This window comes from Microchirus variegatus, assembly GCF_963457635.1.
Source record: "Microchirus variegatus genome assembly, chromosome: 8".
NCBI classification, from domain to species: Eukaryota; Metazoa; Chordata; class Actinopteri; order Pleuronectiformes; family Soleidae; genus Microchirus; species Microchirus variegatus.
The window spans coordinates 31,883,003-31,904,814 of record NC_139809.1 but is presented as its reverse complement, the minus strand read 5'-3'; the positions used below and the strand labels follow the sequence as shown (position 1 = coordinate 31,904,814).

At 47.8% G+C, this 21,812-nt stretch overlaps 2 protein-coding genes across 2 annotated transcripts in view; one reads left to right on the top strand and one right to left on the bottom strand.

The window, feature by feature from the left end:
- The window catches only part of zfpm1 (zinc finger protein, FOG family member 1), a gene marked incomplete at its 3' end in the record, with an annotated part of 78,979 nt that extends 71,949 nt beyond the window's left edge, over window positions 1–7,030 (top strand). The window contains exons 8-11 of the mRNA XM_083894350.1: window positions 326–595; window positions 2,880–3,134; window positions 4,578–6,644; window positions 6,729–7,030. Coding sequence (XP_083750476.1) covers window positions 326–595; window positions 2,880–3,134; window positions 4,578–6,644; window positions 6,729–7,030 — 2,894 coding nt within the window. The remainder of the gene's footprint in view (window positions 1–325; window positions 596–2,879; window positions 3,135–4,577; window positions 6,645–6,728) is intronic.
- A 7,170-nt stretch (window positions 7,031–14,200) lies between these two features.
- On the bottom strand, window positions 14,201–20,724 carry trhr2 (thyrotropin releasing hormone receptor 2; the record flags this gene model as incomplete). Its single annotated transcript, XM_083894349.1, has 5 exons — window positions 14,201–14,842; window positions 16,604–16,727; window positions 17,932–18,083; window positions 20,109–20,241; window positions 20,339–20,724. 5 exons carry the CDS (start codon window positions 20,722–20,724, stop codon window positions 14,201–14,203), a joined length of 1,437 nt encoding a protein of 478 aa, XP_083750475.1.
- Between the last annotated feature and the right edge of the window lie 1,088 nt (window positions 20,725–21,812).

Here is a 21,812-nt window from a genome sequence, read left to right as displayed (position 1 = left end):
TGTGTGTGTGTGTGTGTGTGTGTGTGTGTGAGTGGGTGGGTGTGTGTGTGTGTCTGTGTGCATGCGTGTCTGTGTGTGTGTGTTTGTGTGTTTGTGTGTGTGTGAGAGTTTGTGTGGGTGTGTCTTTGTGTGTGTGAGTCTATGTGTGTGTCCGTGTGTCTGTGTGTGTGTGTGACTGTGTGTGTGTGTGTGTGTGTGTCTTTGTGTGTGTGTTTGTGTGTATTGGACTTAGTCCCCGCCCACCTGCCTCTCTTAATTGCTGATGTCTCTCTGTCTCTCTCTCTCTCTGTCTCTCTCTCTCTCTCTCTCTCTCTCTCTCTCACAGAGGACATCTTCCCATGTAAAGACTGTGGGATCTGGTTCCGCAGTGAGAGGAACCTTCAGGCTCACCTCATGTATTACTGCGCCAGTCGTCAGAAGCCGACCGTCGCCGCCTCCTCCTCCTCCTCCTCCTCCTCCTCTTCCTCCTCCTCGCCGCCGCCGCCGGACAAAGCCAAGGAGGCGTATCCTAACGAACGCGTCTGTCCGTTTCCACAGTGCAACAAGAGCTGTCCCAGCGCTAGCTCTCTGGAGATTCACATGCGAACACACAGTGGTGAGTGACGAAGTTACGACAGAGTTACAACAGAGTTAAGATAGTTAAGACAGAGTTACAACAGAGTTAAGATAGTTAGGACAGAGTTACGACAGAGTTACGACAGAGTTAAGATAGTAACGACAGAGTTAAGATAGTTAAGACAGAGTTACAACAGAGTTACGACAGAGTTAAGATAGTAACGACAGAGTTACGACAGAGTTACGACAGAGTTAAGATAGTTACGACAGAGTTAAGATAGTTAAGACAGAGTTACAACAGAGTTACGACAGAGTTAAGATAGTAACGACAGAGTTAAGATAGTTAAGACAGAGTTACAACAGAGTTACGACAGAGTTAAGATAGTAACGACAGAGTTACGACAGAGTTACGACAGAGTTAAGATAGTTACGACAGTTACGACAGAGTTACGACAGAGTTAAGATAGTTACTACAGAGTTACGACAGAGTTAAGATAGTTACGACAGAGTTATGACAGAGTTACGACAGAGTTAAGATAGTTACGGCAGAGTTACGACAGAGTTACAACAGAGTTAAGATAGTTACGACAGAGTTAAGATAGTTACGACAGAGTTACGACAGAGTTACGACAGAGTTAAGATAGTTACGGCAGAGTTACAACAGAGTTAAGATAGTTACGACAGAGTTAAGATAGTTACGACAGAGTTAAGATAGTTACGACAGAGTTACGGCAGAGTTACGGCAGAGTTACAACAGAGTTAAGATAGTTACGACAGAGTTACGGCAGAGTTACGACAGAGTTACAACAGAGTTAAGATAGTTAGGACAGAGTTACGACAGAGTTACGACAGAGTTAAGATAGTAACGACAGAGTTAAGATAGTTAAGACAGAGTTACAACAGAGTTACGACAGAGTTAAGATAGTAACGACAGAGTTACGACAGAGTTACGACAGAGTTAAGATAGTTACGACAGAGTTACGACAGAGTTACGACAGAGTTAAGATAGTTACTACAGAGTTACGACAGAGTTAAGATAGTTACGACAGAGTTATGACAGAGTTACGACAGAGTTAAGATAGTTACGGCAGAGTTACGACAGAGTTACAACAGAGTTAAGATAGTTACGACAGAGTTAAGATAGTTACGACAGAGTTACGACAGAGTTACGACAGAGTTAAGATAGTTACGGCAGAGTTACGACAGAGTTACAACAGAGTTAAGATAGTTACGACAGAGTTAAGATAGTTACGACAGAGTTAAGATAGTTACGACAGAGTTAAGATAGTTACGACAGAGTTACGGCAGAGTTACGGCAGAGTTACAACAGAGTTAAGATAGTTACGACAGAGTTACGGCAGAGTTACGACAGAGTTACAACAGAGTTAAGATAGTTACGACAGAGTTACGGCAGAGTTACGACAGAGTTACAACAGAGTTCAGATAGTTAAGACAGAGTTAAGATAGTTACGACAGAGTTAAGATAGTTACGACAGAGTTAAGATAGTTATGACAGAGTTACGGCAGAGTTACGACAGAGTTAAGATAGTTACGACAGAGTTAAGATAGTTACGACAGAGTTACAACAGAGTTAAGATAGTTACGACAGAGTTACGGCAGAGTTACGACAGAGTTACAACAGAGTTAAGATAGTTACGACAGAGTTACGGCAGAGTTACAACAGAGTTAAGATAGTTACGACAGAGTTACGGCAGAGTTACGACAGAGTTACAACAGAGTTCAGATAGTTAAGACAGAGTTAAGATAGTTACGGCAGAGTTACGACAGAGTTACAACAGAGTTAAGATAGTTACGACAGAGTTAAGATAGTTACGACAGAGTTACAACAGAGTTAAGATAGTTACGACAGAGTTACGGCAGAGTTACGACAGAGTTACAACAGAGTTAAGATAGTTACGACAGAGTTACGGCAGAGTTACGACAGAGTTACAACAGAGTTAAGATAGTTACGACAGAGTTACAACAGAGTTCAGATAGTTAAGACAGAGTTAAGATAGTTACGACAGAGTTAAGATAGTTACGACAGAGTTACGGCAGAGTTACGACAGAGTTACAACAGAGTTAAGATAGTTATGACAGAGTTACGACAGAGTTAAGATAGTTACCATGACAGCGTTGTGATAGTTACGATAGAGTTCAACAGAGTTACAACAGAGTTACAACAGAGTTACGATAGAGTTACAACAGAGTTACAACAGAGTTACAACATCGTTATGATGACAGAGTTGCGAGTGACATCATCATCATCATCATCATCGTCAGGTCACATGATAAACCTCTCTCTCTCTCTCTCTATGTCACAGGCGAGCGTCCGTTCGTCTGTCACATCTGTCTGTCAGCTTTCACCACCAAAGCTAACTGTGAGCGCCACCTAAAGGTTCACACGGACACGCTCAGCGGCCTGTGTCACGGCTGTGGCTTCATCTCCACCACCAGAGACATCCTCTACAGTCACCTGGTCACCAGTCACATGATCTGCCAGCCTGGCTCTCGCACTGAGGTCTACTCACCAGGACCAGGACCAGGACCAGGACTTCCCAAACTGCCACTGTCCACGGGTGAGCTGAAGAGAAACCACTGAGCCAGAGTTACGACAGAGTTACGACAGTTACGACAGTTACGACAGAGTTAAGATAGTTACGACAGAGTTACGACAGAGTTACAACAGAGTTACAACGGAGTTATGACAGAGTTACGACAGAGTTATGATATAGTTATGATAGTTATGACAGAGTTACGATAGAGTTACAACAGAGTTACAACATCGTTATGATGACAGAGTTACGATAAAGTTACGACAGAGTTAAAATAGAGTTATGATAGTTACGACAGAGTTATAATAGTTATGACAGTGTTACGATAGAGTTACAACGGAGTTACGGCAGAGTTACGACGGAGTTACCATGACAGAGTCATGACAGAGTTACAACAGAGTTATGATAGTTATGACAGAGTTACGATAGAGTTAGAGGGAGTTACGATGGAGTTACGACAGAGTTACGACAGAGTTACCATGACAGAGTCATGACAGAGTTACAACAGAGTTATGATAGTTACGACAGAGTTACGATGGAGTTACGACGGAGTTACGACAGAGTTACAACGGAGTTACGGCAGAGTTACGACGGAGTTACCATGACAGAGTCATGACAGCGTTACAACAGAGTTATGATAGTTACGACAGAGTTACGATAGAGTTACAACGGAGTTACGGCAGAGTTACGATAGAGTTAGAGGGAGTTACGATGGAGTTACGACAGAGTTACCATGACAGAGTCATGACAGAGTTACAACAGAGTTATGATAGTTACGACAGTGTTACGATAGAGTTAGAGGGAGTTACGACGGAGTTACGACAGAGTTACAACGGAGTTACGACGGAGTTACGACAGAGTTACAACGGAGTTACGGCAGAGTTACGACGGAGTTACCATGACAGAGTCATGACAGAGTTACAACAGAGTTATGATAGTTTCGACAGAGTTACGATAGAGTTACAACGGAGTTACGGCAGAGTTACGACGGAGTTACCATGACAGAGTCATGACAGAGTTACAACAGAGTTATGATAGTTACGACAGAGTTACGATAGAGTTAGAGGGAGTTACGATGGAGTTACGACGGAGTTACGACAGAGTTACAACAGAGTTATGATAGAGTTACGACAGAGTTACGATAGAGTTACAACATCGTTATGATGACAGAGTTACGATAGAGTTACGACAGAGTTAAAATAGAGTTATGATAGTTACGACAGAGTTATGACAGAGTTATGACAGAGTTATGACAGAGTTATGACAGAGTTATGACAGAGTTATGATAGTTACGACAGAGTTATGACAGAGTTATGACAGAGTTAGAGGGAGTTACGAAAATTTTGAATTATGAAAATTCAGAGGCTTTTTCCTCTTTGCCCATTGGTCACATTTCCTGAAAGTAGGCGCAGACTCCGCCCCTTTCCAAACCTGTGTGTGTGTGTGTGTGTGTGTGTGTGTCCTCAGGTCTCAGTCCAGGAGACTCCGGTGTGGTCCTCAAGTGTCAAGTGTGCGGTCACAACTGCGACTCGCCCGCTCAGCTGCAGCAGCACGTACGAACCCACCTGCAGCTCAGAGTCCCGGCGGAACGAAGCCCCACCCCTCGCCAAATCGCCGCGCCGTCGGTCGACGCCCCCCAGCCGCTGGCCTGCGTCCCCAAGCCGGACTCCTGCAGCCCAGGAGCTAACGGCGGCGCGGCCACTCCCCAGGACTACAGTCTGAAGGTCAAAGAGGAGCCACAGTCAGACTCTGAGATACAGGAACAGGAAGTGGAGATGAAGGAGGAGCAGGAGGAGGAGGAGGAGCAAGAAGCAAGAAGGAAACCCGTGGAGACGCAGACGTCCACGTCCACGTCGGACTCTTCGCGGAGTCCCGCCACCGCGGCCGTCAAGGCAGAACCGACGAGTCCCACGCCCGGCTCTAGCCCCGCCCGCGCGGGCGGCGCAGAGTCGGCTCTTCAGGGCGGGGCCGCGTTCCTGCCCCAGTACATGTTCAACCCCGAGGCGGCCATCTTACCACAGGCCTCAGAGATCCTGGCCAAGATGTCGGAGATGGTTCACAGTCGTCTGAAACAGGGTCAGACGCTTCCTCAGAGCAACCCGCCAGCTTTCTTCTCTGCTGGAGCCACAGCGTCCAACGCCGCCGCCGCCAATGCCGCCAACGCCGCCAATGCCGCCGCTCCACCTCACAAAGGCGGCGCCACCTGCTTCGAGTGTGACATCACCTTTAACAACATCAACAACTTCTATGCACATAAGAGGCTCTACTGCTCCAGCAGGCACCAGGGAGAAGGTCCAGCCTCCGAAGCCTCTGCAGCCACGGGTTCCTCCTGCGGAGCTCCAGGATCCTCTGCGTCTCCTCAGGGAGGAGCGGCCGCTCGAGCCGCCTCCTCCTCTCCCGCTCACCCCGACTCTCCTGCAGAATCCAGGAAGACAGCGGAGGTGAAGACGGAGGCCTCAGCGGGGAGAGAGAGGATATCGTCGTCTTCTGAGGGCGAAGGTGGAGGAGGAGGAGGAGGAGGAGGAGGAGGAGGAGGAGGAGCGACTGTGGGAGGAGGAGGAGGAGGAGGAGCGAGTGAAGGCAGTCAGAGTCCTGCCAGTGGTTCTGCTGAGGACCAGGAGGACGATCCCAACAGAACCTTCTGCGAGGCCTGCAACATCCGCTTCAGTCGCCACGACAACTACACCGTCCACAAGCGCTTCTACTGCGCGTCGCGCCACGACCCGTCCAACCACCGAGCCAAGGCCAACGCCGCCGCCGCCGCCGCCTTCGTCCCTCAGCCCATACGCACGCGCAAGCGCAAGAAGATGTACGAGATCCACATGGCCCGGAACGAGGCGCTCGCTAACGCCGCCGCCGCCGCCGCCGCAGCCGCCGCACCGTCTCCGTCGGCGAAACTGGAAGTTTCTCCCGCCGCGGCAGGAAGCTCCAGTCCTGAAGGCGACGGCCCCATCGACCTGAGCAAGCGGCCCCGGCTGAGAGACGCTCCGCGGCCCGGCGGCGGCGGCGGCGGCGCCATCCTCGCCGCCCTGCCGCTCGCAGACTACCACAAATGCACGGCGTGCAGCATCAGCTTCAACAGCATCGAGAACTACCTGGCGCACAAAGCCTACTACTGCCCCGCCACCACTCTGCAGCCGCATACCTTAGAGCAGCTCCAGCGGCTCAAGAGCTCCGCCTCCACCTCGCCCAAGAGCAGGAGCTCCAGGCAGGAGCTCGCCACCGAGGCCACGCCTCCTCCACTCGCTGCCGCCACGCCAGGATCTGGAGCTAAGACGGCTTCGGGCGGCGCCGCCTCCCCACAGGTGCTCTGTCCTTACTGTCCCAACGAGCCAATCGGCTGCGACCTGATGGAGCACTTAAGGACCGCCCACAGCCTGGTCCTCGCGGTCCAGCCTCCTCCACAGGAGCTCCTGCTGCATCCTGACAGTCCCAGGGGCGGAGCCTCTTCTTCCTCTGCTGCCGACTCCCAAACCGCCGCCCACAGCGAGCCTCGGCTCCACAGAGACGGCGTTAACGGCCAGGAGGCGAGGAGTGAATCGGCGTCTCCGGGTTCTCCGGGTTCTCCGGGTTCTCTGGGTTCTCCGGGTTCTCCCGGTCCTGGATCTCCTCCCGCAGCTTCCCCTCAGCCTGCGTCGCCCTCGGCGGCTTCTTCTCCAGCCGCGTCGCCCGGCGTCAAACGGGAGGCGTCCGGCTCCGCCCTCCTCCCGGAGAAGGCCGTCGTCACCGTCACCGGCGCTGCCGCGGCCCCGCCACCCTGCCCCCGCAGCCCCGCCCCCAAAACCGCCGCCATCTCCGCCGTCCAGAACGGGAACTCGCGTTTCTGCCGCCTGTGCAACATCAGGTTCAGCAGCTTGTCCACGTTCATCGCTCACAAGAAATACTATTGCTCCTCCCACAGCGCCGAGCACGTCAAGTGAGCCGCGCCGTCCTCGTCTTCCTCGCTTTCCCTCCGTTCTGATAAGCTCCGCCTCCCTCTCTCTCTCTCTCTCTCTCTCTGTTGTGCCGAGCGTTTGCTCGCGGCGGTTTCAAAATGGCGCCCGGCCTCTGAATGACTGTTACTGGGTGGGGGCGTGGCCTGTGTTACAAACGCACACTGTAACTGATGTTGCTCCACCTATGGGTCAAAGTTTGTAGTACACTAAGAGCTGCGACGGATGCCCTCACTGCTGCCCCCTGTCTGTCACCAACAATCCACCGCTCCCAGCCGTGTTGCATTATGGGACGTTAAACCGTGTGTGTGTTCATGATGGTAGTAAATAGATTCTGACTGTAAAAGTCGTCATTTTTTTCTTTTCTTTTTTTTTTCACAATCTGTGCGGAGAATACGAAAAAAAAAAAAACTACGATGTTTTTTGTTTCAACACTGGCTCTTTTTTTTTTTTTTTGCGTGTTTTATCACAATGTTACCGATGACTGAAGGATCGTGTTTAAAAAATTAGTTTTTTCGTTTCTTTTTCGTACAAAACAAACGCAAATTTTGATTAATTTCTCTTTTACAAATGTTAAGGGACGGAAAAAAAAAAAGTGAAATATTTATCTTTTGGTCCTCACTGATTTCATGTCAACAGAAAACTACCTACGGAGCGTCGGAGAGTATTTGTATTTTTTATTTGTATATTTTTCATACGGTCAGACGGAAGTGTTTATTTTATAACTGTAGATAACGTGAAATTCGCTCGAATCGCGCGTCGTCCGTGTTTCGTCAACGCGTCGTCGGGTTCCCAATCTTTGAAGTCGGGGGAGAATTCGACGTCGCCCCCCAGAGGTGAGCGAAAAAACGACTAAACAAAAACGCTTGTTTTTTTACGAACCTTTCAGATCACGCTGGACAGCAAACGTCGCGTCTTCATTCGCGGATTAGCGCGCGACGACTTTTGCGCATAAATTTCACCACGTGAAAAGTTCCGTCTGCGTTTTTGCGCGACTATGTTTCTTTGTTTCTTTGTTTCTTTTTTGATGATTGTATTTGTGTCCGGCGATGAAGAAGAACCGTCGCACAGAGGAGTTAACGACGCGTCGTGAAATAACCACTTCCTGTGGGAACTCGTTTACGAAGCTAAGTTTTGTCCCGTGCTGCTTTTGGCGTTGCGATACAGTGTTAGCTAGAACTGTGAAATCGTGTTTTCTCTTTTTTTTTCTTCTTCGTCCAACGTTGAACTAAAATTCTCAAATTCGCTCACGGAATAAAATTCTTTTCACTACAAAAAAAAATAAAATGTGAACCTTTCGCGACATTTCGGAGGCTCCGCCTCTCGTTCTGCTGCTGTTAGCCTTTTCCTTCACGATGCTAATCTAACTTCAGAAGAACGTTGACGGGCGAGACGTTTTTATCATCGTGGAGTCTCTTCACTCGCAACATCGCGATTGGAGAGCTAGCACGTTTTGCGCTGGTCTCTCCAAAGTCGTAATTTTGGTCGTAGAGAGTTCGGATTTGTTCGTTTTGTCTCAGAACGAGTTTCACGTTGGACTGCGTGGATTCACGAGTTCACGAGTCTCACTTCGACGCGTTGCTTTTAGCCACTAGGGGGCGGCGAACGCTGCAGAGCACAAATGTGATTGACGCGGAAAATCGCAGAAATGTTAAAAATTTTATTTGTGCCGACGCATGGAGAAGCACCGAAAAAACGTGGAAACCGGACGTTTTACACACACACACACACACACACACACACACACCAGTTCTTAATTTAAAAAATGAAGTAAAAAATCAAACCACAAGTTTTTCGGGTTTTTTTGCACAATTTGTCGCATTTTTCTTTTATTATTATTATTATTTTTTTTTTTTTTACAAAACTGGAAACTGATCGTGAACTCCCGATTTTCCAGCTCCTGAATCCGACGTCTCCGTGTTTTCTACCGTTTACACTGAGCTTCATCTCTTAAAGGGACAGCGACAGCGCAGCAGGAGGCGGAGTCACGCCACCGACGTTGGAGCCAATCATGAAGCCGCCGCTGTGTTTTTTTGTTTTTGTTTGTTTTTTAATTGCACTGTGTTGTATAAAAATGTGCTGAATGTTTTTTTTTGTAATATATTTATGTTTTCGACGGCACTTTTTTCCCCTCGTCTGTTTTCACCCTCGACTCTTTGAAGAAACTTCTTTTCTGATCAAATCAAATGTTTTACGTCCTTTCATTTCGTCTTTTGGTTGAAGTTCAGTTCCACTACACTCTTGTCCAAACTATGCATGGGAAATAAAATGGAATAAAAAAAAACCTCCTGAGAAACACTGACGACGACTGTGACGCTGGTGTTTTTGTGTCCACGCCTACGCTCGCCTCCACGTCGTGCACCTGAACGCACCGCGGTCCTTGACTCAGGAGGTGATTCAGCATCTTTTATCTCAAAGTTTTTCACTGTGTGTGTGTGTGCGCGCGTGTGTGTGTGTGTGTGTTTTCAAGGCTGCTCCAATCAATGACAAAGTGCACAAAACAAAAAACAGACAAAATAAAGAGAAAGTCTCCAAACGCTGTGAAGATAACGACGTGTTCTTAACGATATGACTTTGGTGTGAGAGAGTGAGTGACTTTGGTGTGGTAGAGTGAGTGACTTTGGTGTGGTAGAGTGAGTGACTTTGGTGTGGGAGAGTGAGTGACTTTGGTGTGGGAGAGTGAGTGAGAGTGAGTGACTTTGGTGTGGGAGAGTGAGTGACTTTGGTGTGGGAGAGTGAGTGACTGGTGAGAGAGAGTGAGTGACTTTGGTGTGGGAGAGTGAGTGACTTTGGTGAGAGAGAGTGAGTGACTTTGGTGTGGGAGAGTGAGTGACTTTGGTGAGAGAGAGTGAGTGACTTTGGTGTGGGAGAGTGAGTGACTTTGGTGTGGGAGAGTGAGTGACTGATGTGGTGTTAAAAAAACAGATTTCAGCCACTTTAACGAAAGACACACGTGAATACGTCTGAATTTATCTACGTCAGTTTAAGTCTACGATGTCTTTAAGAACACGTTCACGTCTTTATCTTCACTGTTACAGACTTTTCCTTGTGTTAACCTGACGTTTGTAAACCACTCACTCTCCCACACCAAAGCCCATAGAGAAAATGAAAACTCACAAACAGCAGTTTCTAGAAAACAGACTCTGACTTTAATACGCTTTCATTTTAAGACGGCGTTAATGCAGCAGCTTAATCACTGATTCACCAGCTGCATCACACACACACACACACACACACACGCGCGCCGACCTCTGACCTCTGATGATTTACGTCCAGAAACATGGAGGCAGCTGTCGTCCGCGTATCCATGGAAACCACAGCCACCACCTGTCATATATATATGTTTCTGTTATTAACACAGTTTTTGTTTCTCGTTATAAAAATCATTTTCACTGAGATTCGTACGACATGACGACCAAACCACTCCGTCCTCACAGCAACAGTCCAGTCGTCAGCGCAGACACCGTCATATTTCCCTAAACTGCACCTTTAAAAACGCTACAATGAGAAAACAAATAAAACAAACTGCTGATGGTTGTGCGTTAACTCACAACAACAACAACAACAACGTCGCCTCCCTCTGACGTCACGCCGCTACGTACGTCCTGTTACCACGTGATCGTACGTGAGTTCACGTGAGTTTTAGCATTAGCTTAAAGAGAGATACAGCACCATCCCATAATAATAACAACAACACAACTAATGAGTGAGTGAATAATGAAGGAGCTGCTGTGTGAGCTGTGACCTTTAGGAGGCGTCTTCAATAATTCACACTCTGTCTCCGTCAGTTTCCTGTGGAAACTTCACATCATTAACGTGAAAATCAACTTTGAATTCTAACTTTAAACCTTTTACCTCATTATATAATATATAATATATATATAATATATACTGTGAGGCATAACCTCAGTACACAATGAGGTACAACCTCAGTACACAATGAGGTACGACCTCTTTATATAACGAGATACAACCTCATTATAGTGAGGTAAAACTTCACCATACAATGAAGTACAACTTCATTTCACAGTGAGGTACACAACCTCATTATACCATGAGGTATAACCTCATTATACCACACACGCACACACACGCACACACACAGTGAACGTCTATAAAGTCAGAGTTTTAGCTCAGGTTTTTATTGATTTGTGCTTTAAATAAATCTCCTGTTTCTGAGGAAGAATTCTCTCATAAAACTCTTTTACCTTCAAACTCTTTTACAGAAGCTGAAAATCCACGTTTGTGTCTGAGGACCAGAGACTTTTCTGTGTTTGTCATGTTTCACAATCATTTTGATCAAATGTCCTCATCCTGGACACTGGGTCAGTCCATCACAGGCCCACGGTGAGGACGTGTATGATAATAATAATAATAATAATAATAATCATTATTATTATTATTATTATCATTATCATTATCATTATTATAATAATGATAATGATAATAGTTATAACCTCAAACCTGGATCTGGATCCTGCAGATGAGGACACAGATGTGGACGTTACTTTGGATTATTGTTTGAATGTAAATACAGAATCATGACACAGTGTGTGTGTGTGTGTGTGTGTGTGTGTGTGTGTGTGTGTGTGTGTGTGTGTGTGTGTGTGTGTGTGTGTGTTCTGCACCTGAGGCTTGTTACCATAGAGACCACAGCTCATGCTGCGTGTGAAGCTTCTCTGGGTTTTTTTTATTTTATTTTGAAAATCCCTTTGTGACAACAATTCATGGACTTGTTTCTGCTTTTTAACAGAAAATATCCTTCAAACGTCGAGACGAGTCTTACCAGTGGAACAAAACCACTCACTCTTCCACACCAAAAATCACTGGTAGAGAGTGAGTGACTTTGGTGTGAGAGAGTGAGTGACTTTGGTGTGAGAGAGTGAGTGACTTTGGTGTGGGAGAGTGAGTGACTTTGGTGTGGGAGAGTGAGTGACTTTGGTGTGGGAGAGTGAGTGACTTTGGTGTGGGAGAGTGAGTGACTTTGGTGTGAGAGAGTGAGTGACTTTGGTGTGGGAGAGTGAGTGACTTTGGTGTGAGAGAGTGAGTGACTTTGGTGAAGGAGAGTGAGTGACTTTGGTGTGGGAGAGTGAGTGACTTTGGTGTGAGAGAGTGAGTGACTTTGGTGAAGGAGAGTGAGTGACTTTGGTGTGAGAGAGTGAGTGACTTTGGTGAAGGAGAGTGAGTGACTTTGGTGTGAGAGAGTGAGTGACTTTGGTGAAGGAGAGTGAGTGACTTTGGTGTGAGAGAGTGAGTGGTTTACAGACTCACAGTGAGATAAAGACGTGTCGTGAAACTTTGTGAACTCTTTCTTTTCAAAGTAAAACCTCTCTCTCTCTCTCTCTCTCTCTCTCTCTCTCCCTCTCTCTCTCTCTCTCTCTCTCTCTCTCTCCCTCTCTCCCTCTCAGTCTCCCTCTCTCTCTCTCTCATGTCCATCACTGTGTTACCATGGTAACATGAGTCAGAGCTCACACGTCTCCTCCTCACATCTGACCATCATATCATCACACACGTTTCCATGGCAACGGTCAGTGGGCGGAGTCTGACTCACTCCCAGAAAAATTATAATAATTATGGATTATTATTATTATTATTATTATTATAATAATAATAATAAAATACAGTTTTTAACTTTTAATTTTTAATCAACTGAATCCATGATTTACTAAGAACTAAATGCAATATATATATATTTATATAAATATATATATATATATTTATATAAATATATATATATATATAACATGTCCTCACTTTGACACACACACATGATGTCACCCCCTCACCGTGTTATTTATATCTTGTGTGAGCTGATGAAGCTCATCTTCCTCCTCCTCTCCTCCTCTCCTCTCCTCTCCTCTCCTCCTCCTCATCTCCTTTCCTCCTCCTCATCTCCTCTCCTCCTCCTCATCTCCTCTCCTCTCCTCTCCTCTCCTCCTCCTCATCTCCTCTCCTCTCCTCTCCTCTCCTCCTCTCCTCTCCTCTCCTCTCCTCATCTCCTCTCCTCCTCTCCTCCTCCTCCTGTGTGTGTGTAAATTATTCTCTTATGCTAATTTGTAGCAAACGTTTTTGAGCTTTTATGTAAATTTACATCAAAGTTTTTGTTTGGTGAAAATTTACAATTCTGATGATTCAGAGACTGAGGATCTGTGCACAATTCACTCATTCACTCACTCACTCATTCAATCACTCACTCACTCATTCATTCACTCATTCACTCACTCATTCATTCACTCACTCACTCATTCACTCACTCATTCACTCACTCACTCACTCATTCACTCACTCATTCATTCACTCACTCACTCATTCATTCACTCACTCATTCACTCACTCACTCACTCATTCATTCACTCACTCATTCACTCACTCACTCACTCATTCACTCACTTATTCACTCACTCACTCACTCACTAACTCATTCATTCACTCACTCATTCACTCACTCACTCATTCACTCACTTATTCACTCACTCACTCATTCACTCACTTATTCATTCACTCACTCATTCACTCACTCATTCATTCACTCACTCACTCACTCATTCATTCACTCACTCATTCATTCACTCATTCACGCACTCAATCATTCACTCACTCACTCATTCACCCACTCACTCACTCACTCACTCATTTATTCACTCACTCACTCAGTCACTCACTCATTCACTCAGTCACTCACTCATTCACTCACTCATTCACTCACTCATTCATTCACTCACTCACTCGCTCACTCTGTCACTCAGTCACTCATTCACTCACTCACTCAGTCACTCACTCACTCACTCACTCACTCTAAAAAGCATACAACTCTTTTCATCCATTCATTTTAATCAAACACCAGCACTAAACCATTTACAGGAGCATAAAAACACTGTGAACACATGAATAATAACAACAATAATAATCAAAGAAACAAAGTAACTCATGCACCTTCACACTTAACACTCTTTTATTTACACAGTCTAACTGCCCCGCCCACCTATTCCTGCCCCGCCCACCTATTCCTGCCCCGCCCACCTATTCCTGCCCCGCCCACCTATTCCTGCCCCGCCCACCTGTCCCTGAATCACAACATGAAAAATAGATTTAAAACAAACCGAATCCTTTGGTCCAAACCAATAAAAGCACCACGGATACACACAGGAAACGCTTCAGTCACGTGACCTCGGCTCCTCCTCCGTCACCTCCCAGTGTCTCCTGCACTGACAGAAACGTGACACATTGTCCTCCGTTGACAGAGCGTTTTCCCGCGGCGTTTGCGTCATCGTGGTCGTCGTTCGGCAAAGGCGTCTCCAAACCCTCGCCGCCGCACAGGGACGTTTCAAAGAGAGCACCGTCGACGTCCGGACGATCTGCGTTGCTGCCGCTCACTCTGTCCTGGTGGCTGCTTCCATTCTGCTTTGCCTTCATGTCACCGCCGGTATCCAGGATGCTCCTCCTCCTCCTCCTGCTGCTCCTCCTCGCCTCCTCATCATCTCCTTTGTCGTCAGTTGCCAGGGAGGTCTGGGGTTCTCGGATTTTGCCAAAACCCGTCTGGAGTGTGGACGGTATCCTCTGAAGGCTTTCCGGCCGCCGGCAATGGTAGAGCCCGCGAAATGCCGAGCGGAACCTCTGAGACATGGCGTTGTATATGACGGGGTTGATGGCGCTGTTGGCGTAGATACACGTGCGACAGAACAGGAGGAACCAGGCGTTCAGGTACGGCGTGGACACAAAGGAGTTGATGATGACTAAGGTTCGATAAGGCATCCACAGCAGAGCGAAGAGGATCACGACCACCGCTAACATCTTAGTCACCTGACCAGAAGAAACAGAGACGCAGTTCAATCATTCGGTTTCCATCATGGTACAATTCAGTTTGGTACGGTATGGTCCAGTTTGGTACGGTATGGTCCAGTTTGGTATGGTTCAGTTTGGTATGGTATGGTCCAGTTTGGTACAGTATGGTATGGTTCAGTTTGGTACAGTATGGTTCAGTTTGGTACAGTATGGTATGGTTCAGTTTGGTACAGTATGGTCCAGTTTGGTACGGTATGGTATAGTTCAGTTTGGTACGGTATGGTATAGTTCAGTTTGGTACGGTATGGTCCAGTTTGGTACAGTATGGTTCAGTTTGGTACGGTATGGTTCAGTTTGGTACAGTATGGTTCAGTTTGGTACGGTATGGTCCAGTGTGGTACGGTATGGTATAGTTCAGTTTGGTACGGTATGGTCCAGTTTGGTACAGTATGGTTCAGTTTGGTACGGTATGGTCCAGTTTGGTACGGTATGGTTCAGTTTGGTACGGTATGGTTCAGTTTGGTACGGTATGGTTCAGTTTGGTACGGTATGGTTCAGTTTGGTACGGTATGGTATGGTTCAGTTTGGTACGGTATGGTATGGTTCAGTTTGGTACAGCATGGTTCAGTTTGGTACGGTATAGTTCAGTTTGGTATGGTATGGTATAGTTCAGTTTGGTACGGTATGGTCCAGTTTGGTACAGTATGGTTCAGTTTGGTACGGTATGGTATGGTTCAGTTTGGTACAGTATGGTTCAGTTTGGTACGGTATGGTTCAGTTTGGTACAGTATGGTTCAGTTTGGTACGATATGGTCCAGTGTGGTACGGTATGGTATAGTTCAGTTTGGTACGGTATGGTCCAGTTTGGTACAGTATGGTATAGTTCAGTTTGGTACGGTATGGTCCAGTTTGGTACGGTATGGTTCAGTTTGGTACGGTATGGTATAGTTTGGTACGGTATGGTTCAGTTTGGTACGGTACAGTTTGGTATGGTACAGTTTGGTACGGTCCAGTTTGGTACGGTGCAGTTTGGTATGGTACAGTTTGGTATTGTGCAGTTCAGTTTGGTACGGTACACTTCAGTTTGGTACGGTCCAGTTTGCTACGGTGCAGTTTGGTATGGTGCAGTACAGTTTGGTACGGTCTAGTTTGGTACGGTACTCCTCCCTCGTCCACCCACTGCTCTTTTAAAGGCCTGCGCCACTGAGCCGTGTTAGCTCCTGTGTTCTGTGGCAGGTTGATAGCAGCTATCACATGAGATAAGAGTGGTGGTCTGAGGCGACAGCAGCAGCAGAAACAGCAGCAGCAGCAGCAGCAGCTTCAGCAGCAGCAGCAGCTTCAGCAGCAGCAGCAGCAGGTAGATACAGAGGAAATATCTGTGCACAACAAAGCGTGTAACTGAAGACAAAGGAGGTGGATATGAGAGCTTTCTAATGATCTTTCTATGACGGGACGACAACACACTGACATTCTGGAAAATGCAAATGATGACTTTAATTATGCGGCGGGAAACGAGCTTGACACTAATGACACATTTACGCTTTGGTTTGTTTGCCTTTGAACAACCTGGACCTGCACTCTGGTGTTCTGAATGTTTCTGAACGTTTCTGAACGCTTCTGAACATTTCAGGACATTTCTAAACATTCCTGAATGTTTCTCAACATTTCTGAACATTTCTGTTACTAAGTAACTTTTACTCTGAGCACGTTTGAAATACTTTTTTACTGCAGCTTGAGTAGAATCTTTCAACCTTGCCGTCATGTTTATAATAAACTCACCTGTTTCCTGGAGGAAATGGCCGTCCTGCCTCGGCTCGGACGACCCCCTTTACCAACTTCATAGGTTTCCCGGCAGCTTCTCCGCAGCATGGTGGCGCTGGTGTCAGGATGGTTGGGCAGAGGACTGCAGGGAAACACGTTACATCGTGTTACAGCGCGTTACAGCGCGCTACAGCGCGTTACAGCACCTTACGTGTTACACATGTTACAGCGCGTTACATCGCGTTGCAGCGCATTACATCGCGTTACAGCACGTTACGTGTTACAGCGCGTTAAAGCGTGTTACATCGCGTTACAACACGTTACAACGCGTTACTTGTTACAGCACGTTACAACGTGTTACAGCGTGTTACAGCGCGTTTTTATCGCGTCACAGTGCGTTACAGCGTGTTACACGTTACATCGTGTTACATTGTGTTACGTGTTACAGCACGTTACATGTTACAGCGTGTTACAGCGTGTTACAGCGCGTTACAGTGTGTTACATCGTGTTACGTGTTACAGCGGGTTACATCGCGTTACAGCACGTTACATGTTACAGCGTGTTACAGCGCGTTACAGTGTGTTACATCGTGTTACGTGTTACAGCGGGTTACATCGCGTTACAGCGCGTTACAGCATGTTACAGCTCGTTACAGCGTGTTACATGTTACAGCGCGTTACAGCGTGTTACATGTTACAGCGTGTTACAGCGTGTTAAATCGCGTTACAGCGTGTTACGTGTTACATCGCGCTACATCGCGCTACATCGCGCTACATCGCGTTACATCGCGTTACAGTGTGTTACAGCGCGTTACAGCGCGTTAGAGCCCGTTACAGCGTGCTACAGCCTGTTACAGCCTGTTACAATGCGTTTACAACGTGTTACAGCAAAAGTCGGAAAATCCAAGTTCCGACTACAAATGTAAGGCAGCATAAGAATCCGTCAGTGAGAGAACAGAAAAGCGGTGTTTGGTTTGTTTTCTGGATTCAGTTTGTGCGTTTGATTTAACTGTAGTTTTTATGTTCAAAGACAGATTTGGTCGCTCGTCTTAATTCTCTAACGTGGTCATGAAAGTATTTAGTTTAACGCTCTGCTGCCCCCTGTAGTTTCAAGAAAGAATGGTATATATATATATATATAGGGGTGGAAGTAATAAATTACATCTATTCAAATGATTGTTAATAAGTATAATTTTATTTATTTAGAGTATTTATTTAGACGCAGCACAGACACAGCGCAGGTGTATAGACACTGAAAACACTATATACACGAGTATAAACACTACATATATATATAAATATAAATTAAAACAGACTAACACCGTGAGTCGTGTCGTATGTCGTACCTGACGTAGAGGACTCGTGCGATCAGGCCGTACAGCACGATGGCGAGCAGCAGCGGCGTGACGTAAAACACGGCAAAGTCGGTGAGGTAGATGGGGAGGTAGAGGTCACGCTTCACTCTGTAGCCGCACTGTACGTGTCCGTCCTCTGACACCTGGATATGACAGGAGACAACATGGCTGTTTGTAAACCACTCACTCTCCCACACCAAAGTCACCCACTCTCCCACACCAAAGTCACTCACTCTCCCACACCAAAGTCACTCACTCTCTCACACCTAAGTCACTCACTCTCCCACACCAAAGTCACCCACTCTCCCACACCAAAGTTACTCACTCTCTCACACCAAAGTCACTCACTCTCCCACACCAAAGTCACTCACTCTCTCACACCAAAGTCACTCACTCTCCCACACCAAAGTCACTCACTCTCTCACACCAAAGTCACTCACTCTCTCACACCAAAGTCACTCACTCTCACACCAAAGTCACTCACTCTCTCACACCAAAGTCACTCACTCTCCCACACCAAAGTCACTCACTCTCACACCAAAGTCACTCACTCTCTCACACCAAAGTCACTCACTCTCCCACACCAAAGTCACTCACTCTCCCACACCAAAGTCACTCACTCTCCCACACACCAAAGTCACTCACTCCCGCACACCAAAGTCACTCACTCTCTCACACCAAAGTCACTCACTCTCTCACACCAAAGTCACTCACTCTCTCACACCAAAGTCACCCACTCTCCCACACCAAAGTCACTCACTCTCCCACACCAAAGTCACTCACTCTCCCATACCAAAGTCACTCACTCTCACACACCAAAGTCACTCACTCTCACACACCAAAGTCACTCACTCTCACACCAAAGTCACTCACTCTCCCACACCAAAGTCACTCACTCTCTCACACCAAAGTCACTCACTCTCCCACACCAAAGTCACTCACTCTCCCTCACTCTCCCACACCAAAGTCACTCACTCTCCCACACCAAAGTCACTCACTCTCCCACACCAAAGTCCCTCACTCTCCCACACCAAAGTCACCCACTCTCCCACACCAAAGTCACTCACTCTCCCACACCAAAGTCACTCACTCTCCCACACCAAAGTCACTCACTCTCTCACACCAAAGTCACTCACTCTCCCACACCAAAGTCACTCACTCTCTCTCCCACACCAAAGTCACTCACTCTCTCTCACTCACTCTCCCACACCAAAGTCACTCACTCACTCTCCCACACCAAAGTCACTCACTCTCCCACACCAAAGTCACTCACTCTCTCTCACTCACTCTCCCACACCAGTCACTCACTCTCCCGCACCAAAGTCACTCACTCTCCCACACCAAAGTCACTCACTCTCCCACACCAAAGTCACTCACTCTCCCACACCAAAGTCACTCACTCTCTCACACCAAAGTCACTCACTCTCCCTCACTCTCCCACACCAAAGTCACTCACTCTCCCACACCAAAGTCACTCACTCTCCCGCACCAAAGTCACTCACTCTCTCACACCAAAGTCACTCACTCTCCCACACCAAAGTCACTCACTCTCCCTCACTCTCCCACACCAAAGTCACTCACTCTCCCACACCAAAGTCACTCACTCTCCCACACCAAAGTCACTCACTCTCCCTCACCAAAGTCACTCACTCTCCCTCACTCACTCTCACACACCAAAGTCACTCACTCTCCCACACCAAAGTCACTCACTCTCCCACACCAAAGTCACCCACTCTCCCACACCAAAGTCACTCACTCTCCCACACCAAAGTCACTCACTCTCTCACACCAAAGTCACTCACTCTCCCACACCAAAGTCACTCACTCTCTCTCACTCACTCTCCCACACCAAAGTCACTCACTCTCTCTCACTCACTCTCCCACACCAAAGTCACTCCCTCACTCTCCCACACCAAAGTCACTCACTCTCCCACACCAAAGTCCATAGAGAAAACCAGTGATTTTAACATCACAGCACACAAATTGACCACACGAGGCAGCAGAGGACCAGCAGCTCCTGTGTCCCTGTGAGCTAAAATCACTGGTTTTCTCTATGGGCTTTGGTGTGGGAGAGTGAGTGGTTTTACAAACGTCAGTTTAACAGCGAAGATAAAGACGTGATCATGTGACGTAGACATCGTGGACTTTAAAGTGTCTCTGTCTCGTACCTGAATGTCCACCAGGAAGAACCAGAACATGCAGTAGACGCAGGTGAAGATCCAAACCCCAGCGATGATGCGTTTGGCCCTGGACACGGTGCACATGGTCTGAGCCTTCATCGGATGACAGATGGCGATGTACCTGCGAGGGGGGCGGGGGAGAAGACAACATCAGAAACACCAGGCCACGCCCCCCCCCCCACCTGTTTGGACCAACCAGGTGCCGGTCAGCGCCTCACCTCTCCACCGTGAAGGCCGTGATGGAGCAGGATGACACGTTGATGCCCAGGTACTGGAGGTAGGTGATGCCCAGGCAGCCGACGTGGCCGAACACCCACGTGCCGCTCAGGCTGTCGGCCACGTTGGGCAGCCCCGCCGCCACCAGCACCGTCAGGTCGGCCACGGCCAGACTGACCAGGTAACAGTTGGTGGGCGTCCTCATGTGCCGCGTGGTGAGCACCACCAGCACCACCATCACGTTCCCCACGATGCCCACGCCGCACACCAGCAGCACCAGGAACACCGACACGCTCTTGTACTCCAGCGACTCGGAGACGGCGGCGGCGACGGCACTCAGGGAGACGTTGGTGGGCGTGTCCAGTCTGGAGCTCACGTTGTCGGCCATTTTGATTAAAGGCTACATCCGTGTAATTAGAGCTAGCGCTAACTGTCGGGCGTGGCCGTCGTCGTGTTCTTCGGTGAGGAACGCCTAAACGCGCTCAGAGCCTCGGCCGCTTCACTCAACCTAGAAACAGAAGAAGCGTCGATTAAACAGAGCGCACACGCCGTCGTACGTCAATGTCAAAAGCACGTGCACGTGCACGGACACACACACACACACACAGGATCCTGTGACTCCCTCAGGTCCATGCTCTTCTGCTGGAATCAGGGAAAAGTGCTGGTGCGAGCAGATGATGAATGTGTTCAAACTAACCAGGGCAGCTGCTCTCAGAGACTGTTGTGCTGCAGCTGCAGAAGTCACGTTCACGCTCACGCTCGTGTTTGTGTTCGTTTTCCGGTTCGCGTTCACGCTCACGTTCACACTCGTGTTTGTGTCCGTGTTACGGTTCGCGTTCACACTCGTGTTTGTGTCGTGTTCCGGTTCGCGTTCACGCTCATGTTCACGTTCGTGTTCGTGTTCGTGTTCGTGTTCGTGTTCGTGTTCGTGTTCGTGTTCGCGTTCACGTTCACGTTCAGGCTCGTGTTTGTGTTCGTGTTCATATTCCGGTTCGCGTTCACACTCACGTTCACGTTCACGTTCACGCTCACGTTCACGCTCGTGTTTGTGTTCGTGTTCCGGTTCGCATTCATGCTCACGTTCACGTTCACGCTGACGCTCGTGTTTGTGTTCGTGTTCCGGTTCGCGTTCATGCTCACGTTCACGTTCACGTTCACACTCGTGTTTGTGTTTGTGTTCGTGTTCCGGTTCGCGTTCACACTCGTGTTTGTGTTCGTGTTCCGGTTAGCGTTCACGCTGACGCTCGTGTTTGTGTTTGTGTTCCGGTTCGCGTTCACGTTCACGTTCACACTCGTGTTTGTGTTTGTGTTCGTGTTCCGGTTCGCGTTCACGTTCACACTGTGTTTGTGTTTGTGTTCCGGTTCGCGTTCACACTCGTGTTTGTGTTTGTGTTCGTGTTCCGGTTCGCGTTCACACTCGTGTTTGTGTTCGTGTTCCGGTTAGCGTTCACGCTCACGTTCACACTCGTGTTTGTG